This window comes from Limulus polyphemus, unplaced genomic scaffold, assembly GCF_000517525.1.
Source record: "Limulus polyphemus unplaced genomic scaffold, Limulus_polyphemus-2.1.2 Scaffold601, whole genome shotgun sequence".
Classification (NCBI taxonomy): domain Eukaryota; kingdom Metazoa; phylum Arthropoda; class Merostomata; order Xiphosura; family Limulidae; genus Limulus; species Limulus polyphemus.
In genome coordinates this window covers 300677-314255 of record NW_013666211.1, presented here as the reverse complement: position 1 = coordinate 314255, position 13579 = coordinate 300677, and the positions used below count along the sequence as shown (strand labels likewise).

At 33.2% G+C, this 13579-nt stretch overlaps 2 protein-coding genes across 5 annotated transcripts in view; one reads left to right on the top strand and one right to left on the bottom strand.

Moving 5' to 3' along the window:
- Positions 1-9321, top strand: part of LOC106459400 (surfeit locus protein 4 homolog) — a 24440-nt gene extending 15119 nt beyond the window's left edge. For 3 of the 4 annotated variants that reach the window (XM_022385880.1, XM_013919017.2, XM_022385879.1), the window contains exon 5: positions 2678-4791. In XM_022385880.1, coding sequence (XP_022241588.1) covers positions 2678-3125 — 448 coding nt within the window. In that variant the 3' untranslated portion in view covers positions 3126-4791. Of the gene's footprint in view, positions 1-2677; positions 4792-9239 lie in introns of those variants that run through there. The other variant, XM_022385881.1, reaches the window with a different exon arrangement.
- LOC106459402 (tubulin alpha-1C chain-like) lies at positions 8039-12670 on the bottom strand. Its single transcript, XM_013919018.2, has 6 exons — positions 12550-12670; positions 10385-10604; positions 9740-10041; positions 9291-9553; positions 8741-9005; positions 8039-8443 (listed from the first exon to the last, which is right to left on the bottom strand). The coding sequence occupies exons 1-6, from the start codon at positions 12550-12552 to the stop codon at positions 8147-8149; spliced, it is 1350 nt and encodes a 449-aa protein (XP_013774472.1). The 5' UTR covers positions 12553-12670; the 3' UTR covers positions 8039-8146.
- Positions 12671-13579: the final 909 nt, after the last annotated feature.

The window sequence follows — 13579 nt, the reverse complement described above, 5'->3', positions numbered from 1 at the left end:
CTAGTCAAATGAATTTGCAGTATAATCATGTTTTTAGTGACAAAAGTATAAAATGAAGCCTGACAAAAAAAGAAACCACTCTCGGCTACATTTTTGATTATCTTAATATTTTTGTACTACATTTTTTTGTTCCACAAGAGACTGCATTAGGTAGTATCAGTGTCATGAATGTAATTTTTTTATTTTAATCAAACATACCAGATCTCATCACTATGGCCATTCATTTTATAATAGCTTGTGTTAGTAGATAATGTTAAGTTTCTCAGTTTGTGTTTTGCACATGTTCGATCTTTAGTTTTCTGCATAGCTTATTTCATGAAGCAATATTCATTACCTAAAAATGAGTATGTTCTTCTTTATTCTATGGCCAGTTTTAGCTGTGTTGGACCCTTATCTGTACATACAACAGAGTTGATACTTATAAAACACAAACTTGATGAATAAAAACAACATGAAGCCCAAGGTTCCAAAGCAAATAAAATGCAGGATCCTTTGGATGGTATTATGCAAATTTATTAGAATACCCTATTTCTTCTGTAATTTTAATTTGTTTGCTTATGAAATAAAACCCTTGTAGTTTAAATTGTTGGAAAAAGCATCAAGATAGCAAGTTACTGATTTTTCTCATTTTATCTATTACTTTATTATGCTACATATTTAATTAATCAAAAATTTTAAGATAAAAGTAACACATAGCCACAAATGATTAACTGTAGTAGAGTTTTAAAAGTTGTTCAAGATATCTGAATACAAAGCAGTGAAATGTCAGACATGATTGCCATCAGTTTCTGTTCCAGTGATATTTGACGAAAATGTGAGATTTTTTTACATCCTGAATTTTTTTTGTAGTTACATGAAGGAATACAAGAATTTTTTTATTTCAAAAACATTGTCTTGTAAAATTAATATAATGTGGTGGTGTCATTGAAATGTCAAAACAGAGAGAATTTTGTTGAAGTCAAATATTTACATGATATCTCTTTGGAACTTAAGAAAACTTACAAAAGACCTTGTATGTTCATCAAGTATTGTGAAGTACACATGAAACAAATGCAAAGAAACCCATTTCTATAACATCAGACAAGGCAAGAAACAGAGAAAACGGCTCACTGAAAGAGAAGTTAGATATCTAAAAATTACTTCCCTGGAAAACCTTCCAGATGACATTAACAAGTCACATACAGAGAGTTGTTTCTAGAAGTACTGTCTCAAGAACACTGCACAAATGTGGCCTTTGGAGAAGAGTAGCAGCAAGAAAGCCCAAACTGTGCAAAGAGAGTATAGCAAAAAGAACATAAATCCTGGTCTCTGGAAGAGATGCACACAGTGCTTTGGACAGACAGATCTAAATTGAACTATTTGGTTCTAACCAACGTGTATATGTTTGCTGAAGAATAAATGAGGATTGTACAAGGGGATCCTTGTTAAAGGGTCATTCATGTAGGAGGCTCTGTAATGACTTGGGGTGCAATATCTGCAAATGGTTTTGGCCATATTCCCAAAATTGGTGGCATCATGGATCAGTACAAATACCACGGTATATTAGTCCATCATGCTACACCCTCTGAAAAGAAGCTGATTGGGAAGAATTTCTTATTTTAATAACGTTTCTTTTAATGACCTCAAACACATTATCAAGAAGTGTCAAGCTTATCTGGCAAAGAAAGCTCAGGAGATTTTACAGTTGGTTTTGTGACAAGAAACAACCTTACTTCCCTCTCATTGCTTTAAACATCAAAATGTTACATCTTTCAAATTAAAGGAATATTTCAACTGGAGATGATATGAGCTAATAGCAATGTTTTTGATGTGGAAATGATTTTGTTCTGTGTATATTAACAATGTTACATGTAATAGTATATTATTAGTAAGAAGTTTTATTTTATTGTTTTAGTGTGTATACTTGAATAAGTTAATGGATTTTTATGGTGAGGTGTCTAAGCTGGAAGGTATAAAGAAAGAAAGAAAAAACTGAACTGAATTGTTCTGTACTCTAAAATATTTTTATGTAGATTGTGAAATTAATGTCTTAAAGGTTGAATTTTATAAACACAGGCTTGATATGTAATTATAGAGAAAACTCATACTTAAAATGATTATACCTAAATAAAATACTTGTACCAGAACAAAATTTCACCAGTCTCACAAAGAAACAAGTTTCATTCAGGAAAGGTTGGACACAGTACAGAGTGTTTCAAAATTACATTATAGTGCATATGTAACTTGCTTTTATTTCAAACTAACTTTTTCAACAGTTTGAGATTAACAATTTTTAGTAAAATGTACAAGATATTTAACACTCTCCAAAATAGATAGTGTTTGTGCAGAATATTGAATGCTCCAAAACAAATAGTACTGGCAATAATTTAATTCAGGAATAAGATTGATATACTGGTTAAGAGTATTGAACAAGTTTGCTAGGTTTGAAGCACCTTTTACCATTTCCATACTTTTCTAAATAAGTTGATTCCCTGTGCTCCTTTGGCAAAATCTTGCTTTCCAGAACAAGTAGTTTTTAAGATATCGTTTTAAATATTGGGTTTTCTTTATGATTATTAAATGTAGTGTATGTGATACATCTGCCAGCAATTTTTTAATCTTTACTGAAATAATTCTCTAAAGATATCATAATAAGAGAAATATGTGATACAACACCTTAAGTTCTCTTTTTATCCAGGTGTCTTTCTCTGATTGGTGCTCTTTTACTCCTCCTTGCTGAAAGCAGAGTGGAAGGCAAGCGTCTTTTCGCTGGAGTGCCAAGCCTAGGAGATAACAAACCACGAAACTATCTGCAGCTTACTGGTCGAGTTTTGTTGGTATTCATGTTCATCACAGTTTTAAGATTTGAGGTGTCATTTATTCAGATTATCCAAAACATTGTTGCTTCTGCTTTAATGGTACTTGTTACCATTGGCTACAAAACCAAGTTGTCAGCTCTTTTCCTTGTTATTTGGCTCACAATTTTAAATATTTATCTAAATCCTTGGTGGTCAGTCCATTCTCACTTTGCTGACTTTTTAAGGTATGATTTCTTTCAAACATTATCTGTAATTGGTGGACTATTAATGGTAGTATCTTTGGGTCCAGGGGGAGTTAGCATGGATGAGCATAAGAAAAGGTGGTAGGATATTAAATCCAGGTATAAGAATCCTTCATCCAGGTTTACATGATACTGATACTTACTTAGCCAGTTTAACTTGTTAGTTTTAGTGAAAATGTGTTTCACTTTAAAAAAAGACATTCGTATTGCTTGTTACAATTGTAACTTGTATTGTTGCCAAGTTAAAGTGTTATTGAGTTTCAAACTCCTTGTTTATTTTTCAAATTTATCCATTTTTCGTGTTAGAGCAGAAACTAAAGTAAATATTTGATGGTTAATGTTTATTGCCACTGTAAATAACATTATGTAAAAAGTCATCTTTGACGATTCCTTGAGAGTTAAGTTTTTTAGCGAAGTGCACTAACTGAAAGATATGTATTGTTATTGATTTCAATTGTGGTTTACCTCATTACCTGTTTTATATTCAGGTTTCTTTATTGCATGGAAAAGTCAATCATAATTTTGAAACTAAAACCAAACTGATATATTTATACAATGAATTGGCATAAAATACATACTTTCACTATCCTGGTGATATTCAGTATGATGTATAATTTAACTGTGGGAAATTTCTTTGTGCTAACCTGTAGTTGAAGTCATATGTATTGAAAGTTTTACATATCCCTCCCTCCACAAATACACACCTAAATTCTAAAAACGTTCACCAGTCATAAAATAAATAACCATTGGCAATAATACTTTACATTATAAAGTATATACTTGATGATAAAATCCACAAGCTTATCAGCTACCAGCAGATTCTTGTGTTTAATACTAAAACTTAAAATCAATGTTGATGAAAAAAGCCATATTAATTGGATTTATAAAACATATGCTCGAAGTTTGGGGATTGTAGAAACCATTTAAAGTCCTTTTATTTTTATTGTTGTGTTTACATTTATTATTATTTTTATTGTTCGTATAACAACTTGTATCTTATCAACAAACTTAAGTGTTTGATTCTCTCATTAAACTCTTTAAAGGGTTGGGTGAAAAGCTTAGAAAAGTATTGTTTATTTGAGGCATTGTGGGAAATGTCCTCTTTGCCAGTTCATGAATCTTTCTGGAATCCATGACATGGAGAATAGAAGCACTAAACAGTTATTATATTTTTCAGTCACTTCAATAAACTTGTGCCTATAGCGTTAATACAATTTTTATATTATTAGTAGCAGTCATCAACTATATGTTTATGTTAGTGTTCAACATTGTTCTGTGTGTCTAGAAACCTGTGCTATTAAAGGGCTTTTTGTAATGTTTCTTTGGTCCTTTTACCTGTTCTACCTTTATGTAAGACCAAATTGTGTTTGATATAAATAGCAGGCACAATATCATCTTCACTGTTGTGTCCTTGACCCTGCATTTAGTGCATGCTGTAAATGTTTTCGATTTTTATATAAACTAACAATTAACTATGATTCAGGATATAAATAATACGTTCAAAGTTTGTTTGTAGCGTCTTTGACTGTTTTTCAACAATTTTCTTGCAGTAAAAACTGTTCCCTCAGTTTGTAACATTTCTGCTAAGGAGTAATTTTATTTTTCCATTATATTTTAAAGCCATAAATAACATTTTTTACTATTTTTATAAATTATAAAATACTCTCTACCATTTTGCATGGGGAATTTTATGTTTATGACTTACTGTTTTTAAAAATTTTGTTATATACCTTTGTTTTATTAATGTTTTTGTTAGCACCTTAACATGAAAAATATGATGTTTACAATTGATAAGGAAAAACTTTAATTTTTCTTTTTAGACAATTCATTGTTTCTTGGATTTTACCTTGGTTGAAATATAGAAATGTGTTGTTTTTGTTGTTCTTTTTTATATGGATAACATCAATGAATAAATGATCTTGTGGAAAGTCAAAATCATACTTGTCTCTCATGACTTCCCAATAAAATTTTCAGAACTATTAAGTAGGCCCCCCCCCAGTGGCACAATGATATGTCTGTGAACTTAGTGATAGAAACTGTGTTTCGATACCCATGGAGGGCAGAGCACAGATAGCCCATTGTGTAGCTTTCTGCTTAACTTCAAACAAATAAAATATTGAATAGTGAGCATGAATGAATTACTGGTATACAAATTATAAAGAAAACAGTATTTGCCTTCTTGCTTCTAATATGTTTATTGTTTTAAAGCATGAAATGTAGCAATTGGACAGTTTTTCATTAAATTTGTTGTTTTATATTCTTAAGATTTGATATTAGATTTGAAGTTGTTTAAAATATTTTTTATATGTCTGTGAAGACTTTTAATAGACTTGTTTATTATAAACTAGTATGTAGTATGCTGAGACATAAACATAACATTTAAGGCAGTGCTTCTCAACCTTTTCCAGGATCATTAAATATAGACTTTTAATAGACTTGTTTATTATAAACTAGTATGTTGTATGCTGAGACATAAACATAACATTTAAGGCAGTGCTTCTCAACCTTTTCCAGGACCTTACTTACCCCACCTTGAAAAAAAGACAAAAAAGTACTAAATTAAGATGTAAAGTTCTTTAATATCATTAAATATACATCAAACAACAACTAGAATGAATACAACATATAATAAACAAAATATAAATGTATTTATCAAACACCGACTATAAGAAATGATGATAACTAATGATTTTTTTTGCTTTTGAATTTCTTGTATAATTGATAATACTCATTCACTCCATCATTCTCATTAACCCTTGGGACGATTTGAGGTAGGCAAGAAGCCTGTTGGTCCATTAAGGATGCCCCTTCCAACTTTGAAAGGAAAAACAAACTCAAGTCCAGCCCTGATCAATTACATATTTATCGAGCCTTTCCTTAAACTCGGGCCCACATGGTGTATGGTTTGTTTTATCACATTGTTAAAAAAGCTTGTATTAAATAGTTTGGAACTACTGAAGAATTTTCTACACATTATGTAGCTTCTGCAAATAAACTGTATTTTCATATATTTTCGAAAATATTTTGTGATGTTGTTTTAAACAATTAAAAATGCCTACATTTATTGCAGATTTTAATAACTGATTTTTATTTTCTCGTACAATATTTTAAGACTTTCCTATAACGTTTTTATTTTATAAATCTAAACGTTTTTTTTTTTAAAAACACCACAAACATATTTACCCTGTTCCTTCCCACAAACATGCTCGCCCTTTCAGCGGAGGGGGGTGTTATAACGTGACGGTCAGTCCACTATTCGTTGGTAAAAGAGTAGCTCAAGAGTTGGCGGTGATGACTAGCTGCCTTTCACTGCTAAGTTAGGAACGGCTACCTGGAAAGAAGATGGACGACACCATGGAAATCTGGCTGAGAATCCCTCGTGTAGCTTTGTGCGAAATTCAAACCAAACAATACCTTCATAGATTTTTGCATACGCCTCCCCTTTTTTTACAGTTAGCGGTAAATGAGTTTACTGACTTACAACGCTAAACCCATGGTTTGATTCTTTACGGTGAACATAGCATATATATCTCTCTGTGTGTAAAATAACGCAGATTTACTATGTTTACGATCAATAATATACAATAAAAATAACATTTATACCAAACCAAAATCATAATACAGTAAGCTGTTTTAAACTGTTAATCAGAAAGCTTCACTTTTAACGTAGGTTATAGTTTTAAATCCGTTTTGTATTGTATATTAATTCTTTTAGATGGTTTTCTTTTAATATTCTCGTTAAGGCCTAGCACATCGGCCTCTTTGACGAAACGGTAACGTTTCTATAGTAAAACGTAGTGTATATCTTGTACGCTGAACTTAACTACGTCTTCAAACACTCCAGTTTCACTCGCAGTATTTACTTGAGCTCGTCCAGAATTTGTTGTTATTCGTACCTTACTGCCCCCAGCTGTATGTCTGCAGACTTACAACGCTAGATACCGGGTTTCGATACCTGTGGTGGGCAGAGCACAAATAGCCTATTGTGTAGCTTTGTGCTTAACTTCAAACACAAACAAACGTACCTTACTCATGAACGCTAATTGTACATCAAATAATTCTTCATATATTACCAGTCAGATTAGAAATAATTTGTTAAATTACGATTGTTAAATGTAAAATGGAACCAACTGCTGTTACTAATATAAATACAATGTGTATATGAAAGTTCTAGGGGAAAATAACATTATTCATACTACTGTGTGCGTGTATTCATATAATAAAGTTTAACACTTTTATTACACTTGTACGCGCCAACAAATTCATGATCGGGCTGTAAAACTAACGAAACAATGTAAAAAGATATTTTAAAATAAAAGCGTCTGCGGCCATATTACCCAGTCCCACTACCACTCAGTCTATAGCTGGTTGTGGGTATGATAGTTACCCTTAAAAACAAAAATAGCCGATAACATCAAACCCCTTCTTCATTTCTATCAAAAATGATCATACCACCCCCAAATGAAGCATAACCCATGTCTGGAATGAGTGTAAATAGAATGTAAAACTTGAAGAGCCTGCTGTCACTAAACTTTTTGGCATTAAAAAACTTTTTGGTGTCAAATAACTTTGAAAATATACACTGTATGAATGCTCACAGTAAATAAAATGTGCATCTGGAATAATCTTCATCTTTCTTAAAAATAACATTCTAGTTTTGTGTAATAACTACTTACCGATTTTAGTGTTATATCATAAAATTAGTTTAATTTAAAAAATATTTTGACGGATTTTATTTTAGTCCTAGTAAATGCTATAAGAATTTACATGGTAGGAAAATGGTTAATATCATCGTTAATGGGTAGCATTCTGTTGAACCCAATTAAAGTTAGTATTTTACGAGTTAAACTCAGCTTAAATGTGCTCTTAATAATACCCGTTATCTAAAGGAAAATATACTTTTGTTATTACAAAATAGGTGTTCTAAGTACCCAGATTAACGAATGTCAGTTGACGAGGAAATTTGTCTAAACTATCAAACAAAATTAACGACACAAATGAAATTTGAAAGTGTTTATTTTTCATTTCATATCTTTCATGATTTATTTTAAGTTCTGCCCCTTGAAGTTTGCTTCTTCGTCATATCAGAGAATTAGTGATCGTGATCTAATACTCCTCTCCCTCATCTTCAACACCATCAGCAGAGTCCATGCCAACCTCCTCGTAGTCCTTCTCAAGAGCTGCCAAGTCCTCTCTTGCCTCAGAGAACTCTCCTTCTTCCATTCCTTCACCAACATACCAGTGGACAAAAGCACGCTTGGCGTACATCAGATCAAACTTATGATCCAGACGAGCCCAGGCCTCAGCGATTGCAGTGGTGTTGGACAACATGCACACAGCACGAGGTACCTTGGCCAAGTCACCACCAGGAATAACAGTTGGGGGTTGGTAGTTTATGCCAACCTGTATATCAAAATCAAATATTGCTCATATTTAAATGTTAACATTACAATAATAACAAAGCATAGTATAAAAAGGCAATATAAATCGAAGTATTGACATTTAAAGATACGTATGTTTAATTAGAATTAAACAGCTCATCACTATTTACTTAAATCTAAACAGAATGAATGTCTGGTTTGATACCGATGATAGAAAATAATAAAAATATAAAATCATTTTATTTTGGCCCCTGATGTTCAACCTGAAAAAAAACAAAATTTTATAATCAAGAGCGCAAACATTTAAATAAGATCTAACCTTAAAACCAGTTGGACACCAATCCACGAATTGAATGGTTCGCTTGGTCTTGATGGCAGCAATGGCAGCGTTGACGTCCTTCGGAACAACATCACCTCTGTACAACATACAGCAAGCCATATACTTGCCGTGGCGGGGATCACACTTTACCATCTGATTGGCTGGCTCGAAACAGGCATTGGTGATTTCAGCTACTGTGATCTGTTCATGGTAAGCTTTCTCAGCAGATATCACAGGAGAATATGTTACCAAGGGGAAATGGATTCTGAAAAATAAGTGGATGTTTAATCGAATATGTACAATTATTTTGTGTTCATTGCCTAACAAAAGTTTAAGTATCCTGTTGCATACACGAACAGCAGAAGTGTATTTCCAAAAGAATATATTGAATGAGAGTAGGATCCATCAATAACGCAGTGCTTATAGCTATCGTTCTATTACATATAAATTTATTTTGAGGTGTAAACATTGAGTTGATTTTTTTTTAATGCACGACCAGGGTTGGTGTTTTGAAACACAACTAAAAGAGAAAAGAAGCTGTTGACAATACCTGGGATATGGCACCAAGTTGGTCTGGAACTCCGTCAAATCAACGTTTAAAGCACCATCGAAACGTAAGGAAGCAGTGATGGAAGACACGATTTGACTGATGAGCCGATTAAGGTTAACGTAAGTTGGTCGTTCTATGTCTAAGTTACGGCGACAGATGTCATATATAGCCTCATTATCTACCATAAAAGCACAATCAGAATGTTCCAGAGTGGTGTGAGTAGTCAAAATGGAGTTGTATGGTTCAACAACAGCAGTGGATACCTTTTAACATTTAAAAAATGCAATTAAAATCTTGAGACTTTAGAAGGATAAATATATTGTTTGTATTTCACTTTAATATTAATTGGAGACCGGAGAAAAGTTAATTCAACTGTTTAAGCTTAAATTGCGTATACATAGTTTTACAAAATATTCATATCTTGCAGAGAACTTTGAAAAGCAACCGACCTGGGGAGCGGGGTAGATAGAGAACTCTAATTTGGATTTCTTTCCATAGTCGACAGACAACCTTTCCATGAGCAGGGATGTGAAGCCAGAACCAGTACCGCCTCCAAAACTGTGGAAGATTAGAAAACCCTGAAGTCCAGTGCAGCTGTCTGCCAACTTTCTGATGCGGTCCAGAACTAGGTCAACGATTTCTTTACCGATTGTGTAGTGTCCACGAGCATAATTGTTGGCAGCATCCTCCTTTCCAGTGATCAATTGTTCAGGGTGGTAAAGAGCACGATATGATCCTGTGCGGACTTCATCTGTAATTAAGGTAATTTAATATAGTTAAGTTGATTTTTGCATGGAATGAACAGCATCTTGCAACAGTTTCTAGTTGATATTAAAACAAAACACCATTATGCTGAGGACCCAAGTAAAAAAACTCAGCCAAAAGGTGTCTCAAAAATTTAAAATTAGCGTTTTGTGGTAACAATTTAGGAAATAAAAATGGCCCTACTTGGAAATTACCAATACAACAGGGCCGTCATGAATTAGGTCATTAGTCATGTTGTTCTTACATTCGAAAAAGTAAACGTAACTTCAACAATAATTGATTAAAGTTTGCCAACAGATGAGCCGAGTTTGATTCACACACATACTTACCGACTACCGTCGGTTCCAAGTCTACAAATACTGCCCTAGGCACGTGTTTTCCAGATCCTGTTTCACTAAAGAACGTGTTAAAAGAGTCGTCAGAGCCCTGAGCTTTGTCGCTGGGCATGTTTCCGTCTTGTTGAATGCCATGTTCGAGGCAGTAGAGCTCCCAACACGAGTTACCAATCTGGACACCAGCTTGACCAATGTGAACACTAATACATTCACGCTGTCAAGAAAAAAAGACCATAATTATAACAGTTAACGCGAAACTTCCGAGAGCCATGCAACTCATACATTTTTAATATACTTAGTTTATATGTGGAGTGCAGCATGTGTTTGGAAAATATATGTATTTAATTTGGTTTATTTATGTTTGGCTGTAAAACAGTATTTAAATGTTTTTGTTATAGACTGTCAGTAAAATTATATCCTGAAAGAGTGACCTTTGGAGTCACGAAACTGGTTGAAGAAATTAATAATGGAAGGGAAAAAATAGAATAGTTTAGTTTGCCAGTGTTTTGTTTTATTTATTAAAAGCAAAGCACGGGTATTTGTTGAACTTTCTATGATTGTCCGTTATTATGTGATATTAGAATTCCTGTGACAAAAGCTTTGACTTTTGTTCAATGGAAAGAACAAGCAAGTCATATTTATTGATTTTGATGTCATTATTACACAGTTACTGATTATCCAAAATACGTTTTAAAGATACATGGAAGATGAATTGACAGTGAAACTTATTAATTAGTTACATATGTGCAACGAAACTTAAACTAAACTCTAGCAGCATGGTACAGTACTGTGACAATTAAACTAAACGTATTGAACTCTAGCAGCATGGTACAGTACTGTGACAATTAAACTAAACGTATTGAACTCTAGCAGCATGGTACAGTACTGTGACAATTAAACTAAACGTATTGAACTCTAGCAGCATGGTACAGTACTGTGACAATTTCGAATTGGTCTGTAAATTAAGTCAAAACAAATAAAAAAGGCTATTTTTAGTGTGATGTGGTATTTCAATAAGAATAAGCAACATGTTGTTGTTATGTGTTAGTTAAGCACAAATCTGCACAATGGGTTATCTGTGCTCTTCCCACCACAAATATCGAAACCCGATTTCTAGCGTCGTAAGTCCGCAGGGGGCAAGCAACACATGTTTTATTATGATTTAGATTATCCTTGTTTTTTCTCTATTAATTCGGAAGGGATTTACAGTGTTTCTAGTATCAAGTCGGATCTGTGGTGCTGGGCATGCTCAGAAAGAACATATTTCCAGATAACAGGAAGTGGTTACACACTACGCCCTGGATTACATTCACAGAATAAAAACCGGCCGTAGACAAGCCACGTAGCTTGCATGCATAACAATGCCGACGGCTATGCATTAGCGAACATACCATATATGGTCAGAACTAGTTTCTGAGTTAAGGGGCTAGAGGAGGTCATCACTCTCGCAACCGTTCGATCTAGCTGATGCGTCAGTGCTCGCGCATCTCGCTTCTGCCAAGAACCCTCCAGTAGTTTTGTATCCTGCATCAGTTTCATTAGATGTGGAGCACTTACTTTACTCTTTTTTTTCATCATCTAGTAAATTTGAATGTGCGTTATTTTATACATAATGATACAGACATTTTTATAAACGTAAATGAAACAGCGACCTATATCTCCAGAATGTAACTTTATTAACCCAATATTTCGCTATTACAGCCTCGTCAGTGGATTAGTGAACTGGTGTAAAATCGATATCTCCTGATGAAGCTATCGAAATATCTAATATCGTCCGAGGTTCAGTTTATGTTTTTACGAGATAGAAGGACCACAGTCCACTAAGCCTGTGGGTTCAACCGTCATCATGATACTATTAGTATTAATCATAACAAAAAAGATTACACTATACTTGAGAACTATAATTTAAAAACTTATAATACAGCTACGAAATTAAATGTAATATAGATTATATAACTCGTATTATCTATAAAACGATGTATTATAACTCTTAGAACAATCGATAACCGAGACGCTTTAATTTTAAATTTTAAGTAAATCTAATTAATAACAATTTAACTTTAAACAATGATACAAGTTTATTTATTTTTTAAATCTGCCATCTGAAGTTTGTTGTTAGCATATTTTTGAAAAAAATCAAAACGAATAGTAGTACTTACCATTTTGGCTGAATAGACTTCTATTTACAGAAAAACTATAAATAGTGTGATAAGACGTTCGTAGCGAGCTGAGTAACGTTACTCTCAACGAACTGACGTGTATGATCTAACGCTGGTTCTTGGGAATTTATAACATTATTTTACGCCCTCCCTTCTAGCTGTGATTGGTTAGTTAGATAAATGACGTCATTACTGCAGTCTCAGAAAACTATTTGAGTGGTGTCCATGATTTCGTTCGCTAAGTCAGAACTGGAACTATTTGTGGTGTACGAAAATGCAGTGTAGGTTATTTACATTTTTACTGCTTTCGGCTGCGATTTCGCAAACTTATAACTTTCACGAGGTATATTTTATATATTCAGTTCTGATCAGATTTTTAGTATTAATGAGAATGATTCATTAAATATATCAAATTGAATAATCCATTATTGGCAGATAAAATGATTATTACTATTCACAGTAAATTTTTATAATGAGTAAAATTATTTGCTTTTTATCAGAAATTATATTAATTAAAGTGTTCCAGGGTCGTTAATAATATTTATAGGGTTTTTTTTTCAATTCAGATGTTTTAAATGTACATCAAAAACTCTTGTCCCCTGAACGTTGGCGATGCATAGTTTTCCGTTATGACGTCATGTCCTTCCTAAATAGTAGTTATCGTTAATGCTGTTGTCTTCTAAATCTCGAATGAAATGTTCTTTGTTTTTCAAGGTTATTTGACGTCAAGACCAAATGTAGCGCAGTGGATACAATTTTCTTATTTCAAATAAAAATATTGGCATTTATATTAGCTGTGGAACAATACAAATGTTAGTGTTGAATTTTCGTGTAAAAGGCTATCCATAATAGACTAGAGGGAAGACACCTAGTTGACATCACCAACCGCCAACTCTTGGGATTCTTTTTACCAATGAATAGTGGGATTAATCGCGACATTATAACGCCCCACAGCCGAAAGGGCCAGCATGTTCGGTGACAGGTTGGGATCCCGCGTTCTGCACATTTCGAGTCAAATATGATACAAATA

Coding starts and splice junctions, on each gene's coding strand:
- LOC106459402 (XM_013919018.2), bottom strand. Junction 9,554..9,739: donor CTATCTACCCCGCTCCCCAG/GTCGGTTGCTTT, acceptor AAATGTTAAAAG/GTATCCACTGCTGTTGTTGA. Junction 8,444..8,740: donor GGTGTCCAACTGGTTTTAAG/GTTAGATCTTAT, acceptor TTTGATATACAG/GTTGGCATAAACTACCAACC.